General features: G+C 40.4%; 1 protein-coding gene across 2 annotated transcripts in view; it reads right to left on the reverse strand.

The window, feature by feature from the left end:
* PDZRN4 (PDZ domain containing ring finger 4) overlaps nucleotides 1–17481 on the reverse strand; it is a 329953-nt gene that overhangs the window by 53414 nt on the left and 259058 nt on the right. For both annotated transcript variants that reach the window (XM_081130017.1, XM_081130018.1), the window contains 2 exons: nucleotides 9765–10021; nucleotides 6886–6988 (listed from right to left, as the gene is read on the reverse strand). In XM_081130017.1, coding sequence (XP_080986143.1) covers nucleotides 6886–6988; nucleotides 9765–10021 — 360 coding nt within the window. The remainder of the gene's footprint in view (nucleotides 1–6885; nucleotides 6989–9764; nucleotides 10022–17481) is intronic.

A 17481-nucleotide genomic window follows, 5' to 3' on the forward strand; every position in this document is an offset into this window, starting at 1 on the left:
AAAGAAATTTGAGAAAGGCGTGTGAGGAGCAGAGAAGCCCGTAGGTAAAGGCACAGAGAAGAAAGGCACATGGCTTCCTCTGAGTGCTGCTGCACTGTGGCATTTCACCCTGAGATTCCTGGAAAAGCAGGGTGGTGGCAGAGTACAAAGGATCTTCAATGCCAGGCAGAGAATTTTAGACTTCATTCAAGGAATCGTCATAAGGGGTGGTGAACAGGGAGAGATCCAATGAGAAGCGCCCTTGAGGAAGACTGGTCTGACTGTGGTGAGGGGGTTGAACTGCAGAGACTATGGAGTGCCTGGCCGGGGGAGACCAAGAAATAGCCTAGAAGTAGAGCAGTGTTCTAGACAGGGGAGATGCAGTGGTGATACGTAGGAGAAGCATGCCTCGAAGGGTCTGGAAAGATAAGCCTGCATATATGACAACTGACTGGCTTGGCCTCCACGATTAAGATCTTAATCTGACATAATAGAGAAAATGGTGGTGTCACTAATCGACATTTAGATGAGCCAACTCCACATTGACTGTGAACACCATCTTATCTTAAATGTTCAAGTAATAAAAATATTTTCACACTTCATCTAGATCAGTTCTCAATTCAATAAATTTTCTGAAAGAATGAAACTTAGGAAGGTGATTTTTTAAATGGATGATTTTATTGCCCCAGTAGTAAGTGGTATAAAATTGTTTTAGATATTTCATTAATTATTCTGAAATGTGACTAGCAAGTGGAAGAAAAGGGACTGGTAAAATACAGGGCATTTAGTGAATTAAAAAATGCTGAATTCTACACTTTCATACTCTATGCACTATTTTCTCTTTCTCTAGTATCCAACACAATGTAAGGATAATATATGGGCTCTTTAGGAGTTATGTTTCATATATGTCTTCCAAATATATGCCTTCCATCATTGATTTTCAAACTCCTTGGTACATTTCCTTCTCTGAATACCCAGAGATCATCAGTGAGAATTGGCTACCTGGAGAGGCACTCAGTTCCCCATTCATGGGAGTGGTACATAAATTTGCTGAATGATCCCTTGGTGAAGGAATTAGAAAGGGATCCAGGGTGGATTAGAGAACACATCAAATTCATACCCCATATAAGATACTGTGATTCTATAAAATAATCACAAAGATGAATTTTCACAGAGGACATATAAGTTCTAGTTCTTATCTCTCAAAGATGAATTTTCATGGAGACCATTTACATTCTAGTTTCTTACTTATCTCTCCCTGGTTCCCCCCCATTTTGGCCCTTTCCTTCAAAGTGTTTAACTGAAATAAGTATGGTACTAGAATTAGAACCCCTGTCAAAAAGAACGAATATCTGTTAGAAAGGGAATATCTGTTGTAACTGCGTGGTGGTCCCAGTTCCTCTCCAATTCCCTTGTATGAAAAGGAGGAAAGATAGGAAAGATACTGCAATACCAAGAAGACGGTCCATGCAGACAGCAAGGGGATTCTTGATTCATTTATTCATCAAACATTAGCGCCCATTGTGAAACAGGCGATGTGATACAATGATGAACAAGGCAGCTAGGCCTCTGCCCTCACACCTAGAACAGAGCCACAAAGCTCGACACGTGCACGCCATGAAGCTTTGGCTTCACATATCCTGAAGCTGCTCCAACAGATACGACTGAAATCTCATGAATGCTTATCCTCTAGTTAATTTTTTGAATGTACATGTCCTTGATTCATAATTTTTCTTTTTCTTAACTAGCCAAGAGAGAGATTATATACTTCAATTCTTACAAATATTCTGCTCATATTAGCAGGGATCTGGCTAAATTTTGCAAAAGGACACTTCTCAGCATAGCACAAGGGTTTACTTAAGCTCGCATCAGAGCTGCCAAGAGGAAGCTAATTAATACGCTAAATGCTCTTTCCTATTTATAGACACTGGCCGATGTTTGGTTTTGTTAACCTGCACACAGAACTCTGACATATACTTGTCCTTCTCTCCTTCCCACCTTTAATACCTCTTCAAGCAAAGTGCTAAATTCTTTCTCATTTAGATGGCAGGGCCCACAGAAGGGGAACTCAAGTACTTAATTTAGGCTGTTGATTATGTTTTCTCCAGCCTGACCTCAGAGAGAGCAGAAAAAATGATTTCAAGTAGCATTTTTAAGTGATGAAAATGTGCAGACTCAGAAACGTTGCTTAAATTATTTGCTTGTCTTTACTAAGTATGTTTCATACTACCGGAATATTGTGCTGATTAGTTCTTTGACTCGCCTCTATCAGCACTGACTTTTGAGAGTTAAAGGCAAATATTGCAAAAAATTCAATGTCTCATGCTCAGGCAGTAGCGAACATATCTTTATTAGGACTTGGACGAAAGAGCGCTATATTTCTCAAAGCTTTTCCCTTTAAATTATTTCTGGTAGAGGTAGGATGTGAGATCTGCCTCTGACTTGCTGAGGGCTATTTATGATTTATTTCAACCTTTAGTTGGCTCTAGAAAAAAAAAATGAACAAAGTTGAAAATAAAGAAGAGGAGACGTTTAATCCTTGGTGGTATTTTGGTGGCTTGGAACATCCTGACTCCTATTGAAGGGTGCATTGTTTAAATTTAAAAATATTTTTATTTTTTTCTCTCAAAAATAATATTAAAACCCTTTATCATTTTTAATTAGAGAACAAGCACCATCATATTTTAAAGAGAACAGATTTCAAGCTGTGAGTCTTTTAATGCTTGCTGGTCCTCTGAGACTTCTCTGAAGCACCATGGGGAAATTTTAAATCCAGACAAATAATTTCCTTAGGTAAAGTGGTGGTAGGCTATGGTGAGATATGGGGGTCATTAAAATGTTACAGAGGTCCATAGCATACTGCAGTCCTCATAACATTTACACACTGACTACAATACCTCCAAAGAAATGTTTGCTGTCCACCATGGTTCTGAAGGGGGCTGTTATGGTCTATCAATGCAGCAATCTGCATGTTAAAAAGTCCCCAAATATGTATTTACAAGACAGATCTGTTTTGGTCTATTGGGTTAATAATCCAAGCACTAAAAGTCCCTAAATATATATTCACAAGACAGACAGATCAGCTCTGGTTCACTGAGCCAATGGTAAGTAGGCCTTTAAAAAGGACCTAGACAGATAGTTGCATAGTTTGCCTTTTAGCAAGTTCAGAAATGCAGTTCTGCACAATTTCTGTCTTCTAAAGAGTGGATTTACCATGCTAGTTTCAGCGGATGGCAGAAGCTGTGTTTCACTATGTCCTGTGAGATTTTACTTTTAAAAAGTCAGGAGAAAAACCACCACAGTATGAAGTATATTAAAGCTATGAGGCAAGTAATGGAAACAGACATTTGGGCAAAGCCCTGAGGGCCGGGGGGTGCTGTCCTTCAGACGGCCTCAGCGCCTCCTCCATCGCCATTCAGGCCCAATCCGGTTCCCCCTTGCACCCGACTGCAGCCTCGGCTTCCTCCCTGTCAGTCTCATCCCAGCAGCCGGAGGGATCTGGCTAGGGCTTCACAACATGGTCCTGATCTTTCTTCTCCAGCAAGTTCGCATCTCGTAGTGAAAGCCAAGGTTCCTCAAGAGATGCCCCCGCTCACTCTGACTTCCCCTCCTACCGGGCATGCTCCTGCCTCAGGCCCTTTGTACCTCCCTCTATCTGGAAAGTTTCTCACAGATGCCCACATGGCTGGCTCTCTTGCTGCCTTTGGGACTTGCAGGAGAGAGCCTTTCCTGACCACGTGTATAAGACAGCAGCGCCCCATCCCAACACCATGCATGTCCCCCGTCACCCATGCTTGCTGCTCTCCCTAAGCACAGGCTACAGAGGGCCTGTCTGAGTATTTACCAGTCATCACACCGATGCCGGCATCCAACATACGACGCGGTCACTTACTTGATTCTTGTCCATCTCTCTCCCTAAAGGTTAAGCTAAACTAGGGCAGGGCCTTCATCAATCCCAAACTTGGATAAGAACCTGGCATCTTTTCTTTTTTTTAATATATTTTATTGACTTCAGAGGGAGGAAGGGAGAGGAAGAGAGAGATAGAAACATCAATGGTGAGAATTGTCACTGATCGGCTGGCTCTTGCACGCCCCCAATTGGGGATCGAGCCTTCAACCCTGGCATGTGCCCTGACCAGAAATCGAACCTGGATCTCCTGGATCCCAGGTTGATGCTTAACCACTGAGCCACGCCTGGCCGGGCAGGATCTGGCATCTTTAAGTGCTCGTTAAATATTTATGGTGCAAATGAATGAAGGCAGATGGAAAGGAGTCTTCTAATTCCCCAACTGCCTGCTAATGAGGTTGAGGAGGAATGAGTTTCTTTTGGAGATGAAATCCTTTCTTTGGCTGTTACACCTCGGTTTCCTGTAATATTGTTTATGTGGCACAAAACCGGTCCTTTCTGAAGGTGATCATCTACTGCATCCCCACAGGCTTAGGACGGAGCTCCTGGAGGAGCTGGGGTGATCTCAGCTGGTTACAGAAACACAGTCTGCCTCTAAGTGCAATAGCGCATAAAGACGGGATTAGCACTTCTAAATCTCCCCCGTGTAATGTGGTGGCCACAGTCAGGTCTGCTGATAGCAGTGGACGGACTAGATTTCACAGTCTAATCTGATGCAGCCATGAGGGATGGTGTGGGCACCGCTGCCGCATAACTGTAACAGGCTGGGGAGTACTGAGCAGAACCATCATTCCCCCCTAAACTTGGCAAATTATCCTTGGGGTATTTCCCTATGTCTCCACCCGCCCCATGAGCCATGCATGATGTTCTCAAATGCATCCTCTCTCCTGACTGACGCCTGTCACAATAACTTCTTTCTTATTTAAATTTCACAGGAACAGTCTTTATTTCAATCACTCAAAAAGGTGCCTTTGGCAAGGGAATCACAACTGACAGCAAATTAATGACTAAAATGCTGTGATTAGTTGAGATTACAGGCTACAGAGGACTTGTCTGAGCATTTACCAGTCATCACATTGATGCTGGCATCTATCAGTGATTCATATGGGTCCAAAAAGAGGATGTTCCCTGGCAGGGTGGCTCAGTTGGTTGGAGCTTTGTCTTATACACCAAAAGTTTTCGGGTTTGATCCCCGGTCTGGGCACATATAGGAGGCAACTGATCGATGTTTCTCTCTAACATGGATGTGTGTCCCTCTGGTTCTTCTCTAAAATCAATGAACATATCCTCAAGTGAGGGTAAACCAAAAAAACCCCAAAACAAACCCAGAGGATGTGGTTCAATGACAGTATCCATATAGAAATGAAAGAAAATCTGTATGTAATATTCAATGATATGCTAATTAATTAAAAATACTTTTTAAAATATGGGTTGATTTCAGAGAGAGGAAGGGAGAGGGAGAGATAGAAACATCAATGATGAGAGAGTCACTGATCGGCTGCCTCCTGCACGCCCCCGACTGGGGATCAAGCGGCAACCCAGAATCCAACCTCAATCTCCTGGGTCCTAGGTGGATGCTCAACCGCTGAGCCATGCCGGCCGGGCTTGAAAGGGTTTTTTTACTGTTAACCTGATTGGCCTAAGCAAGTCTCTCTCCCAAGTCCTTCCCGCAGCACACAGATTTATTTTAATAAAACTTTAAGGGACAAACTAAATGAAAGCTGAAGGTAATTCTAGTTCCTAAATCCAAAGTATTCTGTAACTGAAAGAAAAACATTATTTAATTTTGAATTATTGGGGTAAGTGACTCAATTTTGTAATTTATTTTGCATAAGTAGACAAAACTTAATGGATATTTCAGTGCATACCAGGACTTGAGTGGATTTATTTTATTTATAAAATAAAACTTTTCCATCAACTTAACGGAGAGGAGGGGATAAAACTTAACATGAACAATAACAACAGCGAAACTGTCTACTCAGATACTGCGTATCACTGTCCATCCTTCCAGATGCTGCCTGGAAAGCAATACTGATTTCTGTAATCCCCAGAAATGACTTTTGCAGGGGGAGGATTTCAAATAAACGTCTATTTGCTTTAGGTGAGCTTCGCTGAATCGGCTTTATTTGATTTTAGATCCTCCTGAGGGAAGAGATTTCAGGATTTCCTGGTTGTAAAGTGGAAAAGAACATTTTGCTGAACTTGTATGACATCATCTACAGCATTAAAAGGGCAGGTAATCATGGGTCCTCTGCCTGTTTACCAAAGCTGCTTTACCTCCTCAATCTATTTTATTTCCAAATGTCAGAGGAGTCGGAAACCGTGCCAAGATTTACAGACTGCAGAAGCAGAGGAAATATTAGGATAAATCCTTTAACTTTTGTGAAAGCTCTTAAATAATTAATAGATGGGCTTTTGGAATTGTTATGCATCACAGCATAGATACTCTAACATATACCTTGTGAAGGCTAAACACAGTTCAATAGCGAAGGGCTTGAAGGCACCTCTCTTTCTAGAAGTCAGTGAAACTGCTCTTTCGAGTGCACACTTGAGTAGCAAATAAAGAGAATATTTAATTTGTGAAGGGAAATGTAACTAATATAATAAAATTTAGTTTATGATTTAAAACTAAAATACTATACAGTGAATAAAATAGTAAGCACCATCTTGGTTTTTAGTACAATTTCTTTGCCAAACTGTACTTGGAAATTCTCTTGTATTACAGAAAGAAGAAAAAATGTAGCTTCTATAATATTATTTATCAAGAGCAACAAGAAATGTGAGCAAATTATTCTTATGCTTACGTTATAAAAATGTTTTCCCATAGACCTCAAATACTAGAATTGAATAGCTAAAACTAAAAAATATTTAAAAGATCTTACTCTAGGTACATACTAGATAAAACCTTTCTCACAGCAATACATTTTTTTTCTTTTTTATGCAAAATGCCTCAACTGTACCTTCGGGAAGAAACGTGAAGCGTGTGAAAACGAGCTTACCTCGTACTCGAAGTCCTCTGTCCTGTCTGCGGCAGTGGGCAAGCTGGAGAGGTACTCGTTGTCCTCGTAAAATTCATGCTCCATCGGGGGAAGAGAGTGGCAGCTATGGGGAATGCGGTAACACGACAGGGATGGATCAAGAGGGCTGTTTTCAAGATTAAAACGGATTTTAGAATTTCACATGCATTTTCTCTGCTTTGCCATGAGGCCTATACTGATCTTGCCTCTAAATGAACTACATACAGCTCAGGATACGCCATTGCTTTTCTTTCTCCACCTCTATGAGGTCCATCAGTTTGATTTTCTGAAAGAACTGAGACAGGGGCCCAGGCTCATGTGAGGTCTGCGGCAGGCCACGGTGCTTTACTGCTCCTCTCCGGCCCTGCTACCGTTCCACCAAATGGGACTCGTGCCACACATGGGCGTGTGGCATTTGAGACCACAGTCTACCCACAGGCGGGTATTTGGTAACAAAGGACTACCAGTTTCATAATACACAGCCCCAAACTGGTTTTTGACATCTGTTCTCAAAGCATGTGTCTTTTGGATTGTAAAATGTACTCACATTGGCACCATTCCTTAACACCTCGCCCCTCTTTCTCCCTCATGACCCACATTTCCCCTTCTTCAGAAAAGGGCACATGGGCAAATATTCAGTAGCACTCACGGTGATACCTCACTAGAAAGCCTTGTGCAGAAGGTGTATGTAAGCCACAGGGTTCCATAATCCCTGCAGAAAATTCTTGGGAACAGACAGAGCTGATTAAGTAAAAGAAATGAGGGGGACCAAGGCACTGAACATGACTTTTATACATCCTTTAACTTTTGGGTAATGTTTTAAGTAATTGCTAGGAATGCTTTCCAATTATATGCTATGATAGATAATATATATGACACCATATAACGGCTAAGCATAGTTTAACAGCAAAGGGCACGAGGTCATCTTCATTTCCAAAAGTCAATGAAAAAACCGAAGTGCAATTAGCCAAGTTCACTGCAGGTGAGACCTCCAAGCCCTGACAGTGTGGACATTCTTGAAAAACCGGAGTTAGTAGCATAAATTAGTTTTCTCATCATTAGTTGAAATATGAGAGAGAACCCTCTTGGCGCCTTCACACAGTCAGTGTAAAATGTGCCACCAGCCTCTTCTCACTACTGTCAGTTCCACAGAGGGTTAGGCAACGTGGGCCCAAATGACAAAAGCAGTACATGCAGCACCTCGCTTGCTGGTCTAACAGGTAAACGCTCTTTGCTTAAACTGGACTGGCTCTGCAAAGCCCATTGGGCTGGTAAAATGTCAGAGCTTGCTGCTTGGGGCACCTGATGTGTCTCCCTTGTCCTTCAGTTAGTAAGAAGGGAGCCCTGCCAGGAGGAACACCTTACTCATTCAATAAACATTTACTGCATGTCTACCAGATGCCAGGCCCTGTGCCAAGCACTAGAGATGTGTTAGTGCACAAAATCCAATTCTTGCCCTATGAATTGGATAAAGTAGCAAAGTGGGAATTTAAAAATAGTGCGATAATTAAGGGGAAAATGCAGAAGCCGTGAGAGCACGTGGTGGGAATGTACCTCCTGCAGCCCTAGGAAGTTTGCTAGAAGAGGCTATACCTAAGAAAGTATTGATTGAAAGGCTACTCTGTATCAGGCCATGCTAATGAATATTAAATATTTGTGTACTTGTATATTGTTTATCTTACTCTCGAGAATGTAAGCTCTAGGAGATAGTGACTTTATTTTTGTCCCCACTGTTATGGCCTGTACCAAGTTCTAGTGCCTGACATAAGTGGTTATTTAATAAGTAATGGCTGAATGAGTAAAGTCCTAAGCAAGACAGACAGAGCCCCTGCCCTCCTGAAACTGGAGGTTTCAAGGAGTAGTTTCCAAAATGTGACCACTCATTACAATGCCCTAGGGAGACTTTTGAAACATTCTGATGCCTGGGTTTCATTCTACAAGATTCTTATTTAATTGGCCTGTGGTGGGATTTGGGCAATGAACTGATATTTCTTTTCAAAGTTCCCAGTACACATGTGACCCACTGAAATAGACACCAAAGCCACTAAAGGGTGGGGCAGTGGCGTGATCAGATCTGTGTCTTACAAAGTGGAGAATGGGTCAGCAGGAAATAAAAATGCAGTCTAAAGAGGCTATTGCTCTTATTAATCAAACTCTCAATAATGTTTGAGTATTTGCTTAAAAGATCATAGAACAAATGTATGGGGCAAAACATACTTCTAAGGTTGTACAAGTAGAATTATTTGAATATCTCTGCATTTACATTAGGTAAAAAATGGGAAGAAATATCTCTTTAATAGTTCCTTATTTCATAGTTCTATACTTATTTTCTGACAGCCAACACCTTTTGTTTATGTCTCAATATCTTGGGTAATTGCTTTCTTTGGAGAATTATACTTTAATTAAATCAATTTCCTGGCTTCTCCTTTAAAGAAGAGAAAAGCAAAATAGAGGAAGAGAGGCGACCCACAGTGGAGAATATCGTGCCAACATGCCACTTCTGTGTCAGTCTTAATAAGGTTCTTGGCAGCTTTGGTGAGAAAAGCCATTTCCCTGACCAGTGCTCATGAGGAGCAGGAGGCTTTTGATGACTGGAAGGAGGAAGATGAACTACTCAGAGCCAGAATTTTTCACTGCACCTCAGTGAGTGATTCCTGAGGAGAAGGGACCATGCTGGTCCGGGGAAGTAGCTAGCAGGGATAGCCGAGAGCTAATTGGATGTAGACACAGTGGAGACATTTTCCAAACAGAACTGAGCACCTGTCTCCATAATTGTCAACTTGCTAGTGGGACTGATTCTTTCTAACACCTCGTGATGAATGAAAACAAACAGGGCTTTGGAGGAAGTGACAGAAAAATACCTGTCTGAGAGCAGGAATGGACAGATGTCTGGCACTGGAGGCGTAGGTGGCCTGAGTTTGGCCAGGGCCATGATGTGTTCAAAGGTAATGTCCGTCTGAGTGCTGGCGTTCATGAGCTGCACTTCTGGGGCCGGGCCATAGATGGGTTTGCTGAGCGGCGTTCGCCTTAGCACCTGAACCACAATGGGCTCCTTGGCATTTCGGAAAGCTTCCACCGCCTCTTCATGGGTGGCCTTTGAGAGATCCTTCCCATTGACCTGTGAAAATAAGAGGACATTGCTCATCTCAGAGGGAAGAACAGAGAGGCTGCTGTGAGAGGTTCAAAGAAGGTAGGGAGGGGATGTTTAAGCCAGCTCTGTTATAAATTTTGTAAAGGAATATTTCATCAGACATTGACATTTATTAAACTCTTTGCCAACAGGAGAAAGTGAAGGAGATAAGGAAAACAATTACTTCTGGTATCTTCGGGAAGTACACCATCAGAAAATGTTCACTGAAACCTTCAGATAGGTAGGGATGTTAAGTATACATTTTTTGAAATGACTTATCAATCTCTTGGAGGGATTTTCAATATTTAACCAAAGTCTTCCTGTCCTAAAATGTATTTTTTTAAAAGATATTGACAAATTTCTTTTCATGGTCATTATCTCTTTATTCAAGACCATATTTTATCCAAGATCATATACATTTTATCCTAAATGCTTTATAGTCAAAGTGTGGCCTGTGGACCAGCAGCAGGAGTATCACCTAAGAGATTATTAGACCTCCTGGATCAGAAATGGCATTTTAAAAGGATCCCAGCTGATTTATATGAGATGCACATGAAAGGAACACTGCTCTAAAACACCTGAGTGAGAACACTGTGTCCCTTTGGATCCACCCTTACCTGTTTTAATTTATACCAATTGATGACACTCCAGGGTAGCCCTGGACACAGCAGAGAAAGAGGCGGCCTTTGCCTTTGCCTTTGCCTCCATCTCTGCTTTTCAGCAGGTCCAACTATTGGCATTTGGGAGAGAAAGATTATTCTTTTTGGGAGACTCTCTCATGCCTGCTTATTAAGGGCCATTAAGCCCCCAGCCTTTGTGGCACCCAAATACCCATACATTTTTCTGAATACTTTCTTGAGGGGTGGTACAGGCTGCTCTCAAATAGTTGTCAATTAATTTCCCTGAAATGGGTCCTGCTAACACAGTCTCTTGGTGCAAGCTGTGTTTTATTAAAGGACTATGGAATCCTGAAATAGCTTCACAACTCCCATCCCAAATGAATCAACAATGTTGGCTTTTGCATATAGGAGAAGACACTTGGGAGCACAATACTGTACTCAAAACCCTTGAAATTATACCATTTCTAGACAACTAAGACACATGCCTATTGGTGAGGCTCTGTTGACAGTTATGCACCAGGAAATCCTTAGAGGTCCCTGGAAAGAAGCAAAGGGAATCACTGGGTTGCAATCGTAGAGCAATTGCTGACATTCAAATGAACACATTCTCTCTCCCTGAGTAGACAAAGAATATGTATGTGCTCAGAGCAAATGTGGGGCATTTTGGGGTAAATGATACAATGCCAGGTAGAAATTATCACGTCATGTAGAGACAGGCTTAATGACCTGGAGGAGCTAATTTACTCAATGGGCCCTAAAAGAGTTAATGTGCCTTCAAAAATGGAGCAATTGAGTTTCCTCACCAGCAAAATATGTCCCAGTACAGTTCTTGGATCACTAGTAAGAAATTTCAGTTGGCGATCTGAGTGGGTACCTACTAGTGTGCACACACTCACCAATCTGTACATTCCCTCTGGTACTTTTCTCCATGGACTACGCTTGAAAATAATCACCGAATTTTCACTGGCAAAACCTTGGAATGTCTTGATGACTCTGGGTATACAGGAGTATGTAAACACAGGACAGCTACAGACATACTCATCCATTCCTTGAGCTATCATCGATGACAGGCACTCTGGGCTGAGGCCACCACTGTCTTCCCTGAGGACATGTTGTCAGCAGATGATAAGAGAAGTTCCAGATGGAAAAGTACAACCTAGAAGCTAGCCTCTTGTGTTTAGTGTCGTTATTCTCTATGTTTCATATTGTGGTCAGTACTTACAAATTCCAAGGTTATAGAAATGGATCCAGTGGTAGATAAGATTGCTCCGTCAATACAGAAGAATTGCCCACTTCCTGGTCCCTTCTATTTAGTGAATATCTGCTCCGGCAAAGTATCATACCCTTCCCTCTCTGAAGAGAACTCTTGCTCACTTTATCTACTATTTAAAACCTACTGAAACTATGTCAATAGGTTGCCTTTTCCTATAAGCTTTGCATTTGGAGTAACTCCTAACAGCGGCAGAGTGAAAGACGGCAGTGCCCTTTCAAAGGGAACTTCAAGCAATATCTGAGGGTAAAGGAAAAAATAACTTGTGGCCAGGGTTTTCTTCCAGTGACACATGAAATCCTACTAATGCATATTGTGTGCCATTAAGTAGTGAACAGACAAATGCCATTATTCCATTTCTTCTTCAAGGTGGCCATGTACTTTGCCTACATGTTAACCCAGTCTTGGTATTCCTTTATTTTCAATTTGTTTTAGTGATCTGCAAAGCAAGAATAATTTCTAAAAAGTGAGTTCCTTACTGATAATGATTATTTTATGTTCCTATGAGCTAAGTAGGATCGCTTTTGCAAAATCCAGACATGTATAAAATTTCTGCAGAAACATAAAAATTACTGAAGAGTATTTTAGGCTGTGAGATCATTAGTTCTTATTGTAATGGTTAGTATATGCTGACCATATTAGCCTTCATACTGCAAGATCAACAGCTATTGACCCTAAGACCTCTATATTCATTCATTTATGATCATGGCATTTATATGCAAATTTTATTTTGGGTTTTAAGGACAATCAAATACAATCATAAAAAGGAACAGTCAATGTAATCTCAAATATCTCACTTTCTCATCAGGGAATGCTCTTTTCTTCCAGTTATCATGTAGCTGACCTCTATTTTCATAAGCTATTTAATATCTCTCAAAGTAAAGAAGTCTATGACCTTTAAAGACTTTGCTACCTCACGTGATTCCTTAGAAAATGTAAGCACTGATAATACAAAACACTCTTTTTTTTTCTTTCACTTCACTTGAAGTTCATCAACATACTGTTAGCCTACCAAAAGGTCACCATTTTATAAATTATGCCTTTCACAAAAGAAAAAAGAGTAGCTTAATTGGGATTTTCTGGCAGTGGCTTTGCTCAGTTATCATTAGTTACAGCTAGGGAGATGAATAACATTGAAAGAATATCTAAGATTTTAATCCTATAGAAAAATTTTATAGTAAATTCACATGTAAGTTAATAGCAAAACTTCATTTTTTCCAAACGGTGAGATCCTAAGCCAACAAGAAGGTATTCGGTATTTCATGGTGCCATATATTCCTTTCCCATCATGTTCTCTCACTCCCTCCTTCCCTTGCTTCCTCACTCTCTTTAACCCTCCCTCCCTTACTCTCTGTCTCAATCTTAAATATGGTTTTGTATGGATGACATATGCTTTTTATGTGTTTGTGAAATGAGACTGGAGATGGAGAAACCCTCTATTAAAGGTGAGCCCTGTAATATAGGTAGTTAAAGGTGTAGATCCAAACTCTTCCAGGTGCCCAGTGAAATGAGGGGAACTCTTCTGCTAGAAGAGTCCAGAGAAGCTGACTTTAGGAGGGAAAACTGGAAGAAGAGGGTTGGGAGGAAAATTGGTGAGAGGAGATGAAAGGTAATTTGAAGATTAAAAAAGAAATAGCCATGTATTATAAGGTTTGACTCTGAAGTTTATGTGCAGAAGGGTTCCACGAAGGCTGTTAAATGGAATGGGTGAGAGGTTAGAGGATCACAATAAACATGAGGAGTATATGAGAGAATTCCTTGTATTACTATAACATCTGGCATTTTGATGACTATGGCCAAACTGATTGGGTTCTGCTACCAAGCAACAAGAGTATAACTGAGAAGGCTCTGGTGATTGATATCTGATAAGAAGCCAAGGACCCCAGAGTGGGATGGCTGCACTCTGAGATGGTGATTAAGCCACCTGACTTCAGAGAAATAAAAAACCAGACAAGTTATGCATAAAGAGATAATTAGAATTGGCAGTGGCATACACAAGGGAAGGAAATACCAATGATAGAGATTCTAGGATAAATAGAGGCATGTGGTTGTTCTCATAAAAAAGTATAATTGGGATTGAAAACCAGTGGAAAAACAGTGCTATCATCACAGTGTAAGGTATATAAATGTTGAGTCATTATATTGTACACTTGAAACTAATGTAACATTATCTACCAGCTATATTTAAATAAAATATATATAAAAATAAAAAGAGAAGCCTTAATCATATAAATCTTGAAGCAGTTATAAGACATTCAGATAAACTCACAGATGATTGGTGAAGAAAAAAAATAACATCATGTGAAACCATTTTCTGAGGTCTTCCTCTCACCTCTGAACTTACCAGCTCAGTTAAGCTGAAAACATATACATGTTTTTATAGATATGAAAACATAAGTGTCTCATTTCTAAAAAGTTACTATTTTCCATTATATTGATAGGAATAAGTGGATAGGAGAAAAGTAGGCACTTTTGAGCAATCAATGCAAAAGGGTGAATACGTTTGCTGTGGCAGATGGACTAATTAATCCATAAGCAACTTGTGAATGTTAAGTGATGAATACAGCTTTTCTTATGTAAAGCATATCACAGTAATGTTTGATGAAGCTTCTTTTTAATGAACAATCCACCCTTTTGGATAAATTGCAAAATCTGGGCCACTCGTCAACAGTCTCCCCAGAGTGGCTGGTGGCCTCAGTTTGAATACGAGCTGTTCTACTTGGATTATTCCTCCAAATCCAGACACGTGCGAAGTTTTCTTGAGTACCAGAAAACAAACAGGCTTTCTCTTCCCCTTTGAAGTGCAAACAAGGGCATGAATAACCCAGTCACCCTGGTGTGTTGCCATTTCTGGAGGCAGCTGTTTGGGAATGAGAAGGATTTCCAAATCTCTGCGCCTCTCCTGAGAAATAGGGGCTTTTAAGCACCTAGGCCTTTCACAGGAGAGCACGTGCAAGAATGCTCAATAGAAGAAGGGCAGACACCAAGGATCACATACAATTGATAGAGCTCAGTTTCAAACTGGGAGTAAGGAGAAAGCCCTTGAATATCGTTTTAATGGTTACAAAATTTATACATTCACTCATCCATTCATTCATTCATTCATGTTCACCTTTATTGATGTATAGTTGACAAATAAAATTATAAGTTATTTAAAGTGTGCAGCTCATGGTGATTTGATATATGTATATATTATGAAAGAAATCCCATTATCTAGTTAATGAACACTTGCATACCTCACATATTTACCTTTTTGTGTGTGTGGAGAAACATTTAAGTTTTACTCTCTTAACAAATTTCAATTATATAATACAGTGTCATTGACTACAGTCAGCGTGCTTTACATGACATCCTCAGACCTGCGTATTGTTAATCTGGTTGGCCGTGACACTTTACAAACTCTCCCACCTTAACAGTTATTTAACTGTGGAATTAATTTTGATTAAAGTCCCTTTTGAATGCTGATCAGATTTTCTATATGACAATTAAGGAGGTGTTGTAAAAACATGGCCTCATAATATTTTATAGAAGGAGGAAGCTATTTAAATTGCTACTAAAATGTTTGGTATAAAATGATTTGAACACTATATTTATTAAAATACTTGTCCTATACAACCTCTAAATCAGTTTTAAGGAATTTCAGCACATTTTTTCCTAAACATTGATGTGCTTAATTCTGTGTGGACATCTGTTACATAAATTGAGCATAGCACAATGTAAAAAGTATTTAAAGTAAAAAAACCTCACAGAATAGGAATTGTGCAAAATTATTTGAAGAAAACATGGTTAGAGATTGACTAAAATTAATTTTGACCTTCAAAATTGTGTTCAATGAACAAAACTATCATGGGTAGGTTTGTGATCATCACACAATTTTATTTTTAAAATATGTTTTTATTGATTTCAGAGAGAGGAAGGGAGAAGGGGAGAGAGAAACAGTAATGATGAGAGAGAGTCCTTGATCGGCTGCCTCCTGCAAGCTCCCTACCAGGGACAGAGCCCGAAACCCAGGCATGTGCCCTGACTGGGAATCGAACCCTGACCACCTGGTCCATAGGTGGTCAACCACTCAACCACTGAGTCACGTTGGTTGGGCCATCAAGTAATTTTAGAAAGTAAGAACATAAGAAATGTTAGGAAGTGGCAGATTGCATTAAACCAAAAGCTTGTGTAGTCCAATGTTCTGCTTTTGACAGTGCTACTCCTGGATTTTTGGAAGAAAGTATGGTAAACATCACATGTGAGATAATGACCAGAATTACCCAAAAGTGATCCTGGGGCTCTTTCTGGTTTGTGTGGACTTGGAGAGACCCATAGCTTCATTTTCCTGGAGTGTGGGGGTGTTGTAGCTCCCCTTGAGCTCCAGATTCCCCAGGTGCCAGGCAGCTAGCTTTCCCAGACAAATGGAAATAACTGACTTCTAACCCAGGCAGTCTGAACCTCGGCTAGTCTTTTCCCTTACTGGCAATGTTTCCATAAAGAGACAGAGCAACAGCAGCGGGATGTGATCCCTCCCCTGGAATACAGACCCACTGCCTTTCTAACAGTTTCAGGCCCACTGCATGACTGTTGCTGACTCCTAACTTGTACGTTTCCCCAATAAAGGCTGTTCCCTAACCTATTAACTTGTGACCTTGTGGGATTTGCTCTTATTAACCATGTGTGACATAATACACATTTGCAACTTAAAGAATTGAATATATTAAAAATGCTTATATATGCAACAGTAATGAGTTGAAGACTCCCAGCAACCCAATGAGATATTTAGACAGCTTATTATTACAGTTAATTAATGGACTGTGACACTGAGGTCACTATAGTAGGACAGTATGCTGCTTCGTCTCTTTCACAGGACACTTTGATGACATGTGTAGGATACCCAAATGCAAGCAAGACTTACCTTCAACTTTTCTCTCTCTCTTTTTCAAATTATAAGAGAAACTTTATTTAGAAAGTTACAAAGGTAAGAAAAGTGACCCAGCTGGGCTGTGTAGGCTCAGGAAACAAGTACAGAGGCAGAAGACGGGTCCTTGGAGCTTAGAAGAGAGAAAGGCCGGGGTAAGAGTCTGGGGTAAGAAGAGGGGGAAGGAAAAGGCAGGGCCGTGCTCCTGGGAGGGAGATGAGCTCAACTGTTCTTATTAAGATGTTACAGACCCATTGTTTGTAAATTCATCAAAACTGTTCTTGAACCAATCTATAATTTTGGTTATGGCAAATCTTGGGGCTATACCCTTCATGATTACTTTTTTCCCCTATTATCTTCTCTTTTTCTTATTTTTGTATCCCTTCTTTTGTATTTTCTGTTTCTCTTCTTCTTTCCACTGCCACACTTCTCAGTTTTCCCATTGGGGATTTAACAAATCTGAGAAATGTTTATTTATATAAATTATTTCTGTTATTAAGGGGCAGGTTATGATATGTTGATTCTTACTGAAGGAAATACATTAAAATTTACACAACATAGTTTCCTTTACCTCTTTATAAATAAATTTATTTCCCCTCACGTTTCTAAGAGAAATGGGAATTTCTCCTCTTTGGCTCATGAGCTGGTGGTTCCT

This window comes from Miniopterus schreibersii, assembly GCF_964146895.1.
Source record: "Miniopterus schreibersii genome assembly, chromosome: 2".
Taxonomy (NCBI): Eukaryota; Metazoa; Chordata; class Mammalia; order Chiroptera; family Miniopteridae; genus Miniopterus; species Miniopterus schreibersii.